The sequence below is a fragment of the Phymastichus coffea genome, unplaced genomic scaffold (genome assembly GCF_024137745.1).
Source record: "Phymastichus coffea isolate CEN01 unplaced genomic scaffold, Cenicafe_Pcof_1.1 PCOF00234, whole genome shotgun sequence".
Taxonomy (NCBI): Eukaryota; Metazoa; Arthropoda; class Insecta; order Hymenoptera; family Eulophidae; genus Phymastichus; species Phymastichus coffea.
The window spans coordinates 22,239-39,318 of NW_026707045.1; the positions used below are offsets into that span (position 1 = coordinate 22,239).

The 17,080-nt window shown below is 45.0% G+C and overlaps 2 protein-coding genes across 3 annotated transcripts; both read left to right on the forward strand.

Annotated features, from left to right (window-relative positions):
- The first annotated feature begins 320 nt into the window (after positions 1–320).
- LOC131674362 (mitochondrial intermembrane space import and assembly protein 40) lies at positions 321–1,369 on the forward strand. Its single transcript, XM_058952990.1, has 2 exons — positions 321–454; positions 538–1,369. Exon 2 carries the CDS (start codon positions 558–560, stop codon positions 1,014–1,016), a length of 459 nt encoding a protein of 152 aa, XP_058808973.1. The 5' UTR covers positions 321–454; positions 538–557; the 3' UTR covers positions 1,017–1,369.
- Positions 1,370–2,080: 711 nt separating this feature from the next.
- Positions 2,081–17,000, forward strand: LOC131674375 (ubiquitin carboxyl-terminal hydrolase puf). 2 transcript variants are annotated; one of them, XM_058953011.1, is made up of 11 exons: positions 2,081–2,899; positions 3,558–3,651; positions 3,735–4,086; positions 4,147–4,444; positions 4,526–5,923; positions 6,096–8,146; positions 8,236–12,591; positions 12,720–12,910; positions 12,978–13,155; positions 13,326–14,190; positions 14,274–17,000. In XM_058953011.1, exons 1-11 carry the CDS (start codon positions 2,857–2,859, stop codon positions 15,443–15,445), a joined length of 10,998 nt encoding a protein of 3,665 aa, XP_058808994.1. In that variant the 5' UTR covers positions 2,081–2,856; the 3' UTR covers positions 15,446–17,000. The 2 variants fall into 2 exon arrangements, with proteins under 2 accessions (XP_058808994.1, XP_058808995.1); XM_058953012.1 differs by lacking the exon at positions 2,081–2,899 and having other exon boundaries at positions 3,562–3,651; positions 3,739–4,086.
- Positions 17,001–17,080: the final 80 nt, after the last annotated feature.

The following is a 17,080-nucleotide window of genomic DNA, read 5'->3' on the forward strand; positions in this document are numbered from 1 at the left end:
AAAAAGAAACACAAACAAGAAAAGTGGAAACCTATTAGTAGCAAACCCAATATTACGAAATATATAGCAATGGTGACATAATGTCCCATTGATTGCTCATTTAGTGTGAAATATTTTGCAGGAGTTTGCCTAAAGAGTCTAATAGTAAACCCACTGCAACAGTGTTGAAAACACAATTAAATTTGACAATCAAGGAGCTGTTGGGTACTGAAGGAACACGTTATAAAGTTGATATTTTGAAGTATGAGCCAGTGAAAAAGAGATTCATATTGCGTTGCAATTCAGATAACTACGTTCGGCTAAGAGCTGCACTGACGTTGTCTAGTTCTGAAAATAATCAGTTCAGCTTTGACGTTCTTAGAGCATCTTCTAATCTTCAAAGTTTTACTGCCGACAGTAGAACTTACAAGCACTGAAATAATTTGTGATTTTGTTGTTATAGACAATCAAAATAGTGAGTGGTATTTGAATTGTTAAAATTATATCTGCATTTATTAAACTAATTGAATGATCCTTTTATTTTTATATTTGATATAGAAAATCACTCTCCAACAATCATGTCCATAGTAAGAAAAGAAGGTAAAGATACTATTATTTTTGCAACAAAAGAAGATCATTCCACTCCAAGTACGGTCACCTTACCAGATCCAGAACCAAGTCCAGGATTAATTCTTCCAAGTGGACAAATAAATTGGAATTGTCCATGCTTAGGTGGAATGGCAACTGGTCCTTGTGGAGTTGAATTTAGAGAAGCATTTTCTTGTTTCCATTATTCTGAGGCAGATCCCAAAGGCTCTGATTGTTTTGAAGCTTTTAAGATCATGCAAACTTGTATGATAAATTATCCAGCTCTTTATGCCAATAAAGAAACAGATTTAGATGAATTAGACAATGTAGATGATATTCCTCATGAAGATGATAGTAAGAAAGAACTTTTTGGCAGGAATACATCAGAAATAAAAAATGAGCCCAATACAAGTAGTAATAAACAAGTGGAATCTGCTAAAGTTCAATGAATAACTTTACCAATGATGGATAATTATTTTTTACCTAGTTTTATTACAGCAAATAACGCAAAATGTTATATCGATTGTTGTTTGTTGAGTGATTAATAAGTTCAATGTTTTCAAAATTCATCAAATTTGTATCAATTTAATTGAATTTTTCTCCAATTATTGATATGGTTTATAAGAGTTTTACTTTATGATTTTTAGTAGTTTTTTTCAAGTATGATGCAATGAACAATTTATCAAAACTGATCGTATCTATGTAAAAATTCAACAATGGAAATTACCTTGCTAATGTTGCACTATAATAATAAGATAGATGATAACTCTTACCACAATCTTAATTCTCTTATATTATTAATATAAAATATGTTTTTCTTTTGCATTTCGTGCAATAAAAATTATGAATATAAAAAAAATAGTTAAATAACAAATGCTATGTTGAATTTAATTGCCGTCGCGTTCTCGATGCACGAGTTAAAATTCTTTTAATAAGGTTAACGATAATTTAAATTTTGACTCATTAAGGCTTCAGAAGTAAAAAAAAATTTTAAACTACAGTTAGAATGGAATTCATTAAATAGAAAAATGTAATTACTATTAAATTAATAATGCATGGTCTTAAAATTGAAAGTAAATTAAGATTGATCATGATAATTTAAATCTTCGCTCCACTTTCTTTTAAAATCAATTCTAGCCTTCGATCAGCTGATTCTCAAATACAGTTGAAACGGTTATTTATAGATGGCGTTTATTTGTCTTTCGGTTACGAATGAAAGATGATTTGCTGTTTTCCTTTATAAATTAATCTCTAAGCTAATATATGAAAAGTTAAATAGACGTATGCCAAATTAGTACGAAAATAACGTATTTTTTCAAAGGATTAAAACGTTATTGATACGTTTAAATAATAAAAATATAGGGTGATCATGGACGCTACAACTATGAGTAAATATTGAATGCAGATTACAGAAGAACGAACCTATTGTTTACTGTGACGGTCAAAGCGTCATAGTCGTAAGCGTTAGATGTTAAGTTTGTGGATGGCGAGAGAAAGAGAAAGAAAGAAAGAGAGTAAGGCTGAGCAAGAGTGAAGAGCAATAGCATTTACAGGAGCACGCAGAGAAAAAAAGAACAAATCAAAGGACAAGAAAAGAGAGATAGTTGAATAAAGGAGCGAGACAAAGATTAGTCGGAGTGGCAAGCAAGAGTTGCTGTGGATAAAGGCTAGCGAAAGACGGGCGTTCCATTGGAGTTTTCTCTAATCGGATAGTAACGAGTGCACATAGAAAGAGAGAGAGAGAGCGCGAGAGAGAGAGAAAGCGACAGGCAAGAGAGAGAGAGAGAGAGAGAGAGATGGGAAAGCAGATGAGTCGAGAGTAGCAGAATGAGTATCACGGAGTGTGGAATGTGCAGCTGTTGCAAGGAACGCTGATGCTGCTGATGATTTTGGTGTGCTGACGACGGTGATGGTGCAGCTGGTGCCGGTGCATGACGAAACTCAAGAGTGTGGTGGTAAAGTCCACGCGAGAAGTGTTCTCGCTGGCCGCGATTGAGCCACGATCATCTGCTGCTGGGCAATGATGCCCCTGTCAGTCGCGACTCGACGACTGCAGGCTCGAGTTGGCTTTTCTCGAGTGTCGTTCAACTGCTCGCAGTTAGTCGCGTGTGGTCGTGACGTGAGGGCCCTTGTGCCCTCGTAATTCTAGTGATAGTGTGTGCGCGAGTGTGTCGGGTTTCGGACAACGTGATATGAACTTGAGCCCCCAGTTTCGCGGCGACGTTCGCCTTTTCAGCCGACTTGGCCCGTTCGCCAGCCGTCGCCGTCGAGGCCCACAGACTTGCAATCATGTGCGATGTGTGCGCCGATTTTCACGATCTTCTGCACTCTTGTAAGCATTCACTCTGTAAAGAACCCTTCTTCCATAATATTCCATCTTTATATTTTTACTTCTACACGTGCATTTTGCTTTATTCTGATTATGCAGGCATCTTTCAATGTTTAATCAAGGTTTTCTATACATTTTTACTTTCATCCCATAATTTTATTATTTATCCCATTATACACTATTTCCTTATTAGGCTTGCATTTTTTCTGCTGTTATATTCTGCAATAACGTACTCGCTGATTTAGTATTCTATATAAATATAATACCATTTTTAAATATCTAAATACAAATTTAAAAAAAAAGCTTTCCTTTTTCAAATGTTAAAACAATCAAATTTTGCAGTGATCAATCCTGTTGTAAGGTATTTTTATAACATTAGCAATAGCATAAGTTATTAGTCTCATTGTCACAAACTATGATATCTGCTTTTTTAACTCTAATTTATTGGTTTTAATTGTTCAGAGTGATGTTTTAATAGCTATAGCATAAAAAGAGGTTTGTTACAATGATGATTATTGACTATAACTAGTAGACTATGAATATTTAATATAATATATTTAGATTAATACGAATATTTGAGCCTTAGTAATGTACAACGATATTTACTTTTTTATTTTATCTTAATAAATTAATTGAGTAATTTTTTCTAATACAATTTCAGATGACGAGAGAAATTCTCAAGATGATGAGGTAGCAAATCTATGTATCATTGATGTCAATACAATTTTGAATTATGTAAATCAGTGGGTTCAAAGGTAAGTTATTGCTTTGAATTTGCATTTCAATGATAACATTTGGAAATGTTTATAATTAGCAATAAAAATAATATAATTTTCAGACAGTGCATGTGCTGTTATCGAGAATCAAAAACTTGTCACAGGTTCATCAGACTGATTCATAATGTTGTCCTCTGTACCTTACAACAATTACAGGAGATCCAACAAGAACAACAGGATGCACAAAAGAAAAAAGAAGAAACAGGTTACAGCAGTGACAATGTTAAAAAGGATAAGGACCAAAGTGAAGAAGAAAAATCACATAATGCAGAGACATCTAGATCAAAATTACACTGGACGCATCAAGATAGAGAAAAACTGTTTCACCTTCTGTCCAAGATATTCTTACTAAACTTTCCTCTTTATATAGCCATAAAGCATGGAGCTTTGACTAGTCCACTGGCTCCAGTTAAGGTAAGAATAATAATTTGAAATATAAGGAATGCAAAAATATAGACGAACGACCACTTGCAGGACGAAGGTGGGTACTGCGAGCCACACGATCCCGAGGTGCCGGCACCTTTAATCCATGCAGTATCGATGTTTTGTCATCACGGTGGATTCAATTTGATGTCTGCTTGCTTCGACATGGAAAGTACACTACCTGTGGGTCTGGCGCACTCGATGGTCGCTGTGATTTGTAATTTAAAACTTTGGTTGAATTACGGTAGCGTGATACAACTGTTTATACCGTTGCGCAGTCGCGTGATGAAATACATGTGTCGGCTCAGCGATAAGGAACTGAGAACTCAGGCTGTGAGGACGATGGCAGGTAAGTGATGATAAAATCTATCAGATTAAATAGAAGTCTAGTGGACGCATTTGATTATCATAACAATTGTCATCATTGCAGACTTTATGTGGTCAGCTGTAAAAGATCCGATAGACGCAGTACTGCCAAGCTTCGATCGGGATGGCTTGGATCTGGCCTTCAAGTACTTCACGAGTACGACGCTGACGATGCGGCTGGCCGGCATCGCTCAGATAAACTCGCACATAACGGCTTTCAATGAACTGTGCAACAGCGAAACCGTGGCGGAGATCGAGCAGGTCGGTCACGCTTTGGCGAACTGGCTCACCGACAACAATATCATCGCCCACATATTCGGTCCGAATCTGCACGTAGAAGTAATCAAGCAGAGCCACATTATCCTGAGCTTTTTGGCGATGGAGGGTCGCATTTCATCGCTCGACATGGACGTTATGTGGCAAGCCGCCCAACTCAAGCATTGCGCCCGTCCCGTCTACGATTTGTTGGCACCTCTCGTCAAGCACCTGGCGCCTGGAGCGGTGCTTCATCTCTACTCGCTACTCGGCAAGCTCGAGCCCAAAGAGCATACGGAGCAGAGTCTTTTCCTCGTTTCGGCTCTCATAAAGTTCATTTGGACGTCGAGTAGCAGTGGCAGCTATCATTTGGGTAGTCTGGCCCAAGGCTCAGCGTCGTCAACGCATGCGACTAGAGATCCGCTACAGCGTCAACAGCAGCAACAGCAGCAACTGGCCATGGACGAGGCGAGCACGAGTAGCGGTGATGGCCCAAGCGGCATGGAGCCGAGTAGCCCTTCCGACATTGAGGATGAGGGCAGTCAACCGGCGTCCGAAGGACCTTCACCGAGAAAACAACCCAGGGCCGACGATGATGCCGTCGACTACGAAGACGACGCTGAGGGCGACGACGATGAACCCGAAGATCCTGACAACGTTGAGACCGGTCGTGAGTTCTGTACACGATTGGAAAAGCTCAAAGAGGCACTTCAGAGAAAGGGCAAGAACTCTTCCGACGCCGATCACACGTCTGATGGACAAGATACCGATGAGGGCAAGCCCAGCGAACGATCTTTAAGGCGTGGCAAAAAGAGGCGAATGCTAAGAAAACGTAAAAAGCCGCGAAAACGTAAGGCGAGTGACGGCTCGATTAAACCGCCAGACGACAAGTCGCTCCTTGAAGACACGGTGAGTCAGCAGCAACCAGTCGATACGGCCAATGGCAGCAAAGTACTCGTCGTTGATGCGCTCGATCGTGTGAAACAAGAGGCGATTGCGATTAATCAACCTCCAGTAGGTTTGGCTACCGATCAACAGTTGCCTAGAAGCCGCTTACTCGCCCAAAAAGCCGCTTCGCAAAAGTTGTCCGCTACCAATGCAAAGTACATGCCGGTTCTCGTTGCGCACGACATCGGCCTCAACTCAGCTGATAGTTCTCACGATGAGGATGACAGCGATATCATCGCTGTGGTCAGAGCTGGTGAAGGTAAGTTTGCTCGTTTATTTGTATTTTGAAAAAGTTAAAGTTAGAAAGACATCAAATTTTACACTGCGAAAATGATGGAAAAATATTTACGCGTTTACTATTTTTATTTGAAAAATACTTTAACAATAAGTTGCAATTTCACACTAACGTTTATCCATATTCGCAATTATAGCCTGCCTCGATCACGAGCCAGGCGGTTCTCGCTTCCTGCCCAGCTGCATGGATGAAATGATGTCAGACGAAGAGGGTTCATACAGCAGTCGGATCAGCAACAAAAGCGAAAAGAATATGGCCGATTTTGAAGGCGAGGAGAGTGGCTGCGAAGAAGAACTGGCACAGTTAGCTGCTCAGCATTTGTCGGCTATCCACATGCAAGCTTATCATCCTCACCACGCAGCAGCAGCAGCGGCGGCAGCTGCAGCCGCCGCCGCGGCCGCTGCACATGCTCACGTGCACGCCCACGGTCACACGGCGACCTCTTCGATGAGCCATGGGGCATCACGTCACAGATCACAAGCCGCGTGTCGAGGCCAAGCTCGAGGACTCGGTCAATTTAACCTCGAGGCGGTTTGTTCACCTGGCCAAACTCTGCTCTGGGATTTGCTACAAGACGAAAAGATTGGTCAGCTGGGCGAGGGTTTGGCTCTTGAGGCGGAAAAGGCATTGTGCAATCTACTGTGCTACAATGTCGAACGTTCCATACCTATGAAATTCATCGAGGGTTGCTTGGACAATCTCGCGGCGAATCGTTCGGTCGTAGTGAGCCTGCGAATCTTGCCCAAGCTATTGGCGAGCTTTCAACAGTTTGGCACGATGGATGCTCACACGATTACCACGTGGGCAGACCGTGAGCGCGGCATGATGCGCCATTTTTTCAACAATCTACGTCACTACGCGAGCACCGGTCCACAGGGATTGCATTCTCATCAGGTCGAGGTGCAAGTGCGGCTACAATTTCTATCGTCGATCTTTTCGCCATTGGGTTCTCCCGAGTGCTTCCGCCTCAGCCTCGAGCAAGTTGACACACTGTGGTCGTGTCTTGCAGATGAATCTTCCGGTTCCGCTGACGAACTGTTCAGCTGGCTACTCAGTCAAGCCAAGTCCACGGAACAGCACGCTCTCGGCATGGACAGTCTAAAGCATCTTTGTATGCGTAAATTACCGAGTCTGCCACCGGAGACTATTAGTATGACAGGTCTTTCGCTGTTCCAACAACTGTGCCAACTGGCAAGACTCGCGGCAGTGCATCTAGAACGGCCTCTGCGCGAGCTCGACTCCATTGGTATGGACTTTCTTTGGAAGATCGCTTTGCGCGCCAAGTGTACCGAAGTCAGCATGGCAGCGATTCAGTACCTTAACTCTTACTACATGTCGCGACAACTCAGCCAAGAGATGGAGTTTGTCTCACAGTGTATGACTCACTTAGCCGCAGCCTCACGCAGTCTTGGTGCCGGCGACGATGAGCGAGAGGCAAGCTTGCGTTGTATCCAGCGCGCTCTTCTCTTACTGCGCACCCATCTCGAAGCCTTCAAGAAACGCTACGCTTATCATTTGCGACGCTGGGCTCTTGAGGGTCGCGCCGCCGGCATTGGTCACATTGGCTCCGGTTCCGGTCAGTCAGGCGAACGCAGCCAACAACTGCGCGTGTTCGTACAACCCGCGGGTATCTCCGAAAAAACCACCTTTACGCTGCTCAGTACTGACTATGTGGCGGACCTGCGAGCTGAAGTTTCCAAGTGGTGGGACGATACCCACGCATCACAGCGTCGTCGTCCGGCTGGTGACGCAGATGGCGCGACCTCTATAAGCGTCGGGGTACCACAGGGTGCCGTTCAAACTAAGCCTGGCTCGGTCCTAGGCTCGCTACTCACTGACGGACCAATCCGCATGATTACTCAAGGCCAGGAACTCACTATTGACTTCGACGAGAAGACTTTACAAGAACTCGGTTTCAAGGACGGCCAATTGGTCTTTATATCTTTGGGTGCTGGACGTTGTAGTGCCGTCGCTGCTGCTAGTGTGGCCGCCCGAGCTGCTGCTGCAAGTGGCAAGCGGGACCTCGAGTCACCGTCATTGCTGCCACCGCCTCCCAGAGATTCTTTACCTACACTTCTACTCTTAAGGCCACAGTACTTCGAGCAGCTGTTCACTCTTATGCGTACTCTTGCAGCCATAAAGACTCGCACCGAAAGTGGTCTCAGTGTGCCTCACCCTAAAGCTCAGGTAAGAGACCCTTTCTTTACTTGAATAAATATATTTCTAACATTTTTAAACATTTGTTTACACTTATTTTTCAAATACATTTATTGCAGGTGTTGTCCCGACGTGTATGGGACACACTAACCCTACTGCCAACAAGCCCGACATTATTGCAAGGCTTCCAGAACGTTGATGAGGCTTGCCTGCCAGAATTGCTGGACCCTTCCAATCCTCACAAACTCATGTACTCGTTGTACATCGTAGAGTCGCTGTTGAAGCGTTCAGCTCGCGTTGCTCGTAGTGGCGGCGAGACCACAACGACGACGACGATCTCAAACGTAACAAGCGCCGGTGAAGCATCGGATTCAACGACCGGTGATGATGCTACGAGCGACTGGTCGAGCACTTTTGTGCAACAGGGTGGCTTACGTCACCTTTTTTCCATCTTCATGTCTGGTTGCCTTGAGAACGGCGACGGCAGCGAATGGCAACAGGATTGCCTTGCTAGTTTGCTCAAGCAGATCTGTCAACTAGGTGTTGCTGGTGGCAGGCAAGCGACGAGACGCAACACAGCCGACAAGCTCGCAATCCCGAGGTTGAGCAAACAATTGTTGGCGCTTATGAAACCCGAGGAGGTACTACCGAGGATCGCGGGAATTCTCGAAGCAGCTTCACAGCCTCGGGATCCCAACCACTACAAGACTGGATTGTTCGGTCGTTCTCAACTCATTCACTACGCTTTGGCGCTTCTAGTTTGTTGGTTGCACTCCGAACCATCAATCTCGAGCGCGTTGTTTCCGACCGACTGCCGCTTCGGACGCGGCTGGCTGCGCAGACTTGTTCTTGAGGATCCCGAGCCAGCGGTACGCCGTGAAGTCTGTACTGCACTGTACAAACTTTGCCTAGGAAGTCCCGAGCCACGGGACAACGATCCATCCACCGACTCGTCGGAACGTGCTTCAGGCTGTTCCTCAGCCAACCTCATTGTGCCACTTCTCAGTGAACTTCTCGAGTATCTACCAATCGCCGAGGCGATGCATCCGCAACCAAGACCTAGAACCAAGCTGGAACAACAACATCAGCAGTTACATCCGCATAACCAACAAAGCCAACTATCAGTAACGGGAATGGGGCCAACAGGCGTGACCATCGAAACGGAGTCGTCGAAAGAGTCGTACGGTCCAGCTTGCCGAGACTATTTTTGGTTGGTGTGCCGGCTAGTTGACTCGCTACCCGAAGATGCAATCAGTGAAAGTACTAGTGATAAGAGTGGTGCCGGAACAATAGATCTGCAGGCTTTGGCCGAACGTGCTGTGACTTCCTGTCTAGAACGCGATTATCTGGAAACTCGTCACAACATCCTCGAAGACGATGGTCTAGTAGGCTTACTAAATCTCTGCTGCAACATTATGGCTCACAATCCACCGTGCAAGCAGGCCGAACTCGGTCGAGGCCTTCTCGAGCAAGCTTTCGACTTTCTATTCGCTCTGCCCACTCCAAGAGCAAAACATGTACCCAAGTGCAAGAGTCAAGCTTCTCGCTCGGCAGCGTTCGATTTATTGGTCGAGCTAACGAAGGGCGCTCTTTGCAACTACCGCGCGCTACATGAACGACTGCTCGAGCAGCACCGGCCGCGTCTCGGTTCGCAACCCTATTCCTGGGATTATTGGCCTCACGAAGACGGACGCTCGGATTGCGGTTACGTAGGTTTGACCAACCTTGGGGCAACCTGCTATATGGCAAGCTGCATGCAACATCTCTACATGATGCCACCTGCGCGACGAGCTATCCTACAGGCCGACTGTCAATCGGCGAACAAGCATCAGCTGACTCTACGCGAATTACAGCGCATGTTTGCCTATTTGCTCGAGAGTGAGCGCAAGGCCTACAACCCACGGCAATTTTGCCGTGTCTACACTATGAATCATGAACCGCTCAATACCGGTGAGCAGAAGGACATGGCCGAGTTTTTTATAGATCTTGTTAGTAAACTAGAGGAGATGACGCCAGATTTAAAGACTTTAGTGAAGCAACTATTTTGTGGCATTATCTCCAATAATGTGGTGTCTCTTGACTGTGAGCACGTAAGTCGCACTCTCGAGGAGTTTTACACGGTGCGCTGCCAGGTGGCCGACATGCGCAATCTTTATGAGAGCTTGGACGAGGTTACGGTGAAGGATACCCTTGAGGGCGATAACATGTACACCTGCTCGCAGTGCGGAAAGAAGGTACGCGCTGAGAAGCGAGCTTGCTTTAAACGTTTGCCCCGCATACTGTGCTTCAACACCATGCGATACACTTTCAATATGGGCACTATGCTCAAGGAGAAAGTCAACACCCACTTTAGTTTTCCTCTGCGACTCGACATGTCCGGTTACATGGAGGACAAACTCGTGCCGCCTCGTCACGCACCCGCCGACACCGAGAACGTTCAGAACGTTCAGGTTGACGATGAAATTTGTGAGAAGCAGGACAAAGAACAAGGCGAGGAACGACCGAGCACAACGAGCAACGCTCAAGAATCACGAGAGAACGAAGCCGAGCACTACCAGTATGAGCTGATCGGAGTCACCGTCCATACGGGTACCGCCGACGGAGGACATTATTACAGTTTCATTCGCGAGCGTTCAGCTGAAGACGAACACCACCACGAACAGGACAGATGGTTCCTCTTCAACGACGCCGAGGTCAAGCCTTTCGATCCCAATCAGATCGCTGCAGAGTGTTTCGGCGGCGAGATGACCAGCAAGACCTACGACTCTGTTACCGATAAATTCATGGATTTCAGCTTCGAAAAGTCTAACTCGGCTTACATGTTGTTCTACGAGCGCTGCCGACGAAACGAGGAGAAATTAGAGGAGCAAACCGACGAGCCACCTACGGCAGGTACATCCACGCCAAACACCGAGTTGCAGCTGAGTAAAGAGCTTGAGGAATGGATTTGGCAGGACAACATGCACTTCCTACAGGACAAGAACATCTTCGAGCACACGTACTTCAGCTTCATGTGGCAGATCTGCGGCTACGTGCCGCAAAGCTTATTGTATACTGAGCCGGAGATAGGCGAGCTCGCGGCGGAGTTATCGGCCTCATTCTTCCTTGAGACGTTTATACACGCAAAAGAGAAACCGACGATGGTTCAGTGGGTGGAGTTGCTGACCAAGCAGTTCAACAACTCGGTGAGCGCCGGCATCAAGTTCCTCGAGCGAATGGCTCAGGATTCGTGGTGGCCCGTTCAGATTCTAGTCAAGTGTCCCAACCAGATGGTCAGGCAGATGTTCCAGAGGCTGTGCATTCACGTGATTCAGAGGTTGCGTCTCGCTCAAGTGCCCTTGTATATGACCCCTGACGAGGAGGAAGAGGCCGGGTCTAGCGTCACCTCGAGCTCGTGCGTGACGCGATTCATGCGCTCGTTACTGTCGCTAATGGAGCACGCCAAGCAACATCTTAAGCATCTCACCGAGTACTTCGGCTTGCTCTACGAGTTCAGCAAGCTAGGCGAGGAAGAGACTGTTTTCCTTATCAAGACTCAAGCGATCTCGAGCATGGTCAATTTCTACCTGGGCCATAGAAACCACGATTTCGCCGACGCGATTAGCGAGGAAGAGGAGGAGGAGGAAGTGGTCGCGATCAGTGGTGGAGCCGGAGGCAGCACTGGGGCGGAGAAAATGAGACCGGCTTCGCTCGATAAGATGATCACACTCGTCGCCCTCTTGGTCGAACGCAGCCGACTGCCTGACCACAGACTCAACCTGTCGGCCTCGGACTTCAACGCGGTTGCTGGAGGCAAAGGCTTCCCGTTCCTCTATCAACAGATTCGCGACATGATCAACCTTCAGCAGACGCGCAATCTCATCCAGTCGTTGTGTCGCTGGAACGACCGCTTGGCCATCCACGTAGTCAGCATGATATTCCAGGCGATCAGCAAACACACGGATCTTTGCCAGCCGTTCTTCAAGGTGCTCACGCTACTTAGCGAGGGTTCGAGTCCCGCGGGTCTACCCTGCATGACTCAATTAATTCTCAGCCGTATTTGGGAGGTAGCGAGGATCGCTCCTCACGGCGCTTTGGAGTGGCTGGCGCTCGCGGTCACGCGCAGCAAACTCGCTCATGCCTGGGTGTTGCAAGGGCTCGATACCTGGCTGCAGCATTTTCTTCTCGAACACACCAATCATCGCGTACGCTCGGCCGCCGCTTTCCTTCTCGTGTCGCTCGTGCCGTCGGCTCACTTCCGCCAAGGTTATCGTTCGGCTCATCGTCTTGGTCTTGGCTGTCAGGCTTCTACCGCCAGAGAATTGCAACTGTCGACCGACGCCACACTCGTTCTCCATCAAATTTACACGGCGTTACTACGCCTTCTCCAGTCGGCCCGACACTACACCGAAATCAATACCCACGGCACCATGAGCCTTACCGCTTACTTCGCCTTGATGACCTACTGCATCGTATCCAAGACTGAGAAACTCATGGTAAATTAATTGCAATTAATTGCAAAGCCCAATCGCAACTTCACAGTTCTGTACTTTTAAATCTTTCATGATCATCCGAGATTTCTTTTGTGAATTTAGATTATTGAAATTTTATTTCTATTTTGCAGTTTGGACCCTACCTCAACGATCTTTGGACATTGTTCCATCCGAAGCTGTCTGAACCGAGCATTCCAGTTCATCACAACAAGCAAGCACTCCTGCTCTTCTGGTACCATGTGAGCAACGACTGTCCTGAAAACGTTGCACTCATACTCCACAATCCTCATATCACCAAGAATATTGCTTTCAACTACATATTGTAAGTCATGCGTGGTTTGTTTGAGTCGAGTCGGTTTGACTGAAAAACTTCGTTTCGTCTCTTACAGAGCTGACCATGAGGATCAAGACGTCGTCCTTTTCAATCGCGTCATGCTGCCGGCCTACTACGGCTTACTGAGACTATGTTGTCAACAGTCACGTGCTTTTACTCGACAATTAGCAGCGCATCAGAACATACAGTGGGCCTTCAAGAACATCACTCCGCACCCCACGCAATATTCAACGGTAACATTTATTATTTGTTTTTTATTCTTTACTTATGATTTCATTAGAATTTTGATATCAATGAATTATAGCGTCGTCAATTTTAATAACGAAATAATGAAGTGTTTGCCACAATCAAAAATACTGAAGTACGTGCTACGAGATATTAACAATTGTGTCTATTCTTTCAGGCTGTGGATGAGTTGTTTAAACTGATGCAACTGTTAGTCGCTCGACATCCCGATCAAACCGAACAAGAAGAGGCCGAGATAGCTTCGTTCCGACGAGGCACGCTGTCATCTTACCTGCAAGGCCTTGATGGACGCTCTTGTTGGGCGACCCTCATATCAGCATTCAGGATTCTCATAGAATCGGATGAGGACCGACTGTATGTGGTGTATAATGGTGGGCTGAGTATGGCACTGGAAGCGTTCCATATGCTACATATTATGTATCACGAGGCGACCGCCTGCCACGTTGCCGGCGACCTGGCCGAGCTCATTGCAATAATTGTTGAGTTAGTGCGTTGTGTACGAACGGCTCGAGGTGTCGGTAGTGGTAGCGGTGAAGCAAGTGGTCCCGAGGCACGAAGTCTCCTGGTTAACTGTAAGGAATGGCCAGATGTGTTACGTAAGTTGGCCACACTACTCAACACCTACAATCCAGCAGACATGCGCAACCTGGCAATCGACTTGCTGAAAGAACTGGTCATGCTGGTGCCGAATGAGGCCATTCTCATTTTGGCACCTCTGCTTTCGCACTGTCATGCTGCGTTACAGGAGTCGCATGCGAGTGTACCTCCGGGCCCGTATCTGCCTAGACGCTCTACGGCCCCTAGTAAGATGCCCTCACGTCCGGCGAGGCCGATGGTTCAAATGGCTGTACCTCACTCTCAACTGGAGGCGGCCAAAGGTCAGGATCCGAATTACGATAGCGCTCTGCTTGAATTTTTCTTGCCATACCACGAGCTCATCGACGTGATGTGTCGGCTTGCCATTAATAACGATTGCATGACGGAGATCCTCGTCAATCTCTCAGCTATGCTTGGTTTCGAAGGTGAGATTTTACTTGGTCTACATCTTTTTCCATGTTTCTTTCATTTTTCTGATGCTTTTTTCTAAATTTTTACATTTTTTAAGGTGTTCCACTGCATTTGGCCCTATTTCCGCGACTTTGGCTCGACGTGCACGCTGCCAGTCACGTCGATCGTAAGCATATCGCTGCTCTACTTCGCTGCTCCTATACCATCGACTATGTGGACGCGGTCCTACTAGACGAAAGATCCTCGTTGGCGGTACCAGCGATACACGCCTTTCTCAAAACTTTCTTTCCAAAGTTGGCTAGCCACGTGCTTACCGAGCAGACCTGCTCCATTATTGACAATCTCGTTGGTACACTCACCTCAATGGTCGACGTGGTCGACGTCCAGGCATCCGCACACAAGCTTATTGGCGACTTGAGAGCGCTGGCTTTGGTTTATAGTTGTGGAACGGATATCAAGCCCCCTCCAACTCTTCATGCTGCTCTCGAAACTCTTCTCGCGCGCACGCGAGCTGCCAGATCTCGAATCAAGGAGTCGAAGCAACAAGACCTCGAGACTCCTGCCAAGAAGCGCAAGTTTGACGTACAAACCCACGTCGAAATGGATGACGAAGAAAACGATAATAATGGAGGAGCGGAGGAACGAGAGGATAATGATGAAGATGATAACGACGATGATGACGACGACGATGACGACGAAGACGACGATGATGACGAAGATGAGGAGGAAGAAGAGGGTAGCGCCTCTAGTCTTGGTGGTATCGAAGAAACCAAAGATCGCACTGATCGCTTGCCTTTGGAGACATCAGCAACAACAACGAAGATGACAACCACTATCACAACGACTGCAACGGCTAGTGCGACCACGACCACCACCTCGGCTAGCTCGGATGGGTCGACAACCACGCCGACAACTGTGACGATGGCTACAACGACAACGACGATAACGACGACGACGATGAGTGCTACTAAAATTACGAGTGATGCGACCTCCTCGGTGTCAGAGCCTACCATTGAAAACGTCCAAGAAGTCAAAAAGCAAGATACCGAGGAGGAAGAGGAAGGCGAAAAACCTCTCAAAAACACGGATGCAGACAAAACTGACCAAGCCGATTCAAAGTCAAGCTCGAGTCTGATTAGCGCCAGCAGTACGACGAGCACTTGGAACAGTCACTTCTGCCGATCGATGAATAATGTCTCTTGGCTAGAGATGCTAGAAAAAACTATAACCAATTTACAAATCATCGTGCAGTTTCAATCCAAAAACTAAAGCAAAACAAAATTCGAGAAACAATTTCGCGCGGTATTTAATTAATTAGCGATTTGAACTTATATCGAGCAGAGGCTCGGCAGCAATCGAGATTTTCAACAATGAACAATGAAGAAAATTGGTTGTGAAAACTTGGCTGCGTATTATACGACGCGGACTTTGGCCCAGTTGACACGAATCATGATTCATCTGCGCTCTATGTCAATAACTAGGTAAACTTTAGCCCGCGTGCATACGCGTGCGTCGGCACCATCGCGCTTCTGTAAAAAGATATCACGTGTATAGTTCACTATTCGTTACTTGTCGAGTGTACTCCTCATATGCTACATCTCATTTAATCAGATGGTGAAATAGCAGTGTGATCAATTTGATTATGTATGTTCGCGAGCGAGTATATGTAAAAAAATAATTTTATCTATAAGATTAAAAAAAGAACGATTTAAATCGACTCTAATTATACTTAAAAATTTATCATTGGATGGAGAAGCTTTGTAGCTCCAACATACCGCTTATACATGGCATTGCAGTCTTTTTTACGACCAGCGCAATATTTTACTTATCTCACAATACCGCAGTTAACTGTAATTGCGGTTTCATTTTCACGCCCTTTTACTAATAAACGAACTCTTTCTTTTCATGATTTTTAATAGCTTTGTCCAATACATTGAAAAGCAGTCGTCAATGCGTCTTTCTAATCGCATGCGCCTACAATTCTTACTTTTTTTTACCAACTGTGTTTGTACGAAAATAAAGTAAACGTTAAATGCTCGTTTTTCTGATAGATTCTTTTTTTTAATGCTGATAGATGGTAAAAGTGAATTATAAAATTGTCATATTATAATTCTCTCTTCCATCGGAAGAAAAGCTTGAAGAAATATATTTTTCAAATGACTTTTTTTTGTTATTATTTATTATTAGAATTTTAATAAGGTTCTTAAATTGATGCACATTGTGGCTCTTATATTTCATTTTTAAATGTTTTTGAGTGAAAAATCATTGGGAACTGATTATTCTCCTTTGTACAATAGTAAATGTAGATTGACAGTAGATATCTTGTTCGATAAATCATTGCTTGAAGATTATGTGGACATGTATCACCTGTAATGATTGCGTCTGACTGTCAAATATACTGTGCAATGCATCGAGTCAACTTAAGAATTCTAGAGTATATAATCATTTAAATTGTGAATATTAAGTTTTAACAAGAACAATTACGTAAAGTAAATAGGCATTCTGCCATGTAAATACACTAATATTTCGAAGATTAATTTGGCAAATTCATTTGAAAAATATGTTTCTCTATAATCGTCAAATAAAGTAAAATTATTAGCTTGCGTTACAGCTGCTCCTTTTTAAAAAGAAAAAAATTTACTCCATAAGAGTAATATTGTATCGATAACAAGTGAAGTAGTGCCACAGACATTGTATTGCAAAGAAGAAAAAAGTTTTTGTTTATTAATTTAAATGAATGATTTTGTCAAAGTAATATAACGCTATTATAATATTTTCTGCTGGAGAATACGTAAATATTCTCTGCACTTTGAAATTGAACTGAATAAAGTACATTTTCATAATTTTTTTCAAATCTTGTTGCATTATTGCATTCCTATTATCTCGTAATTATCGTTGAAGAGA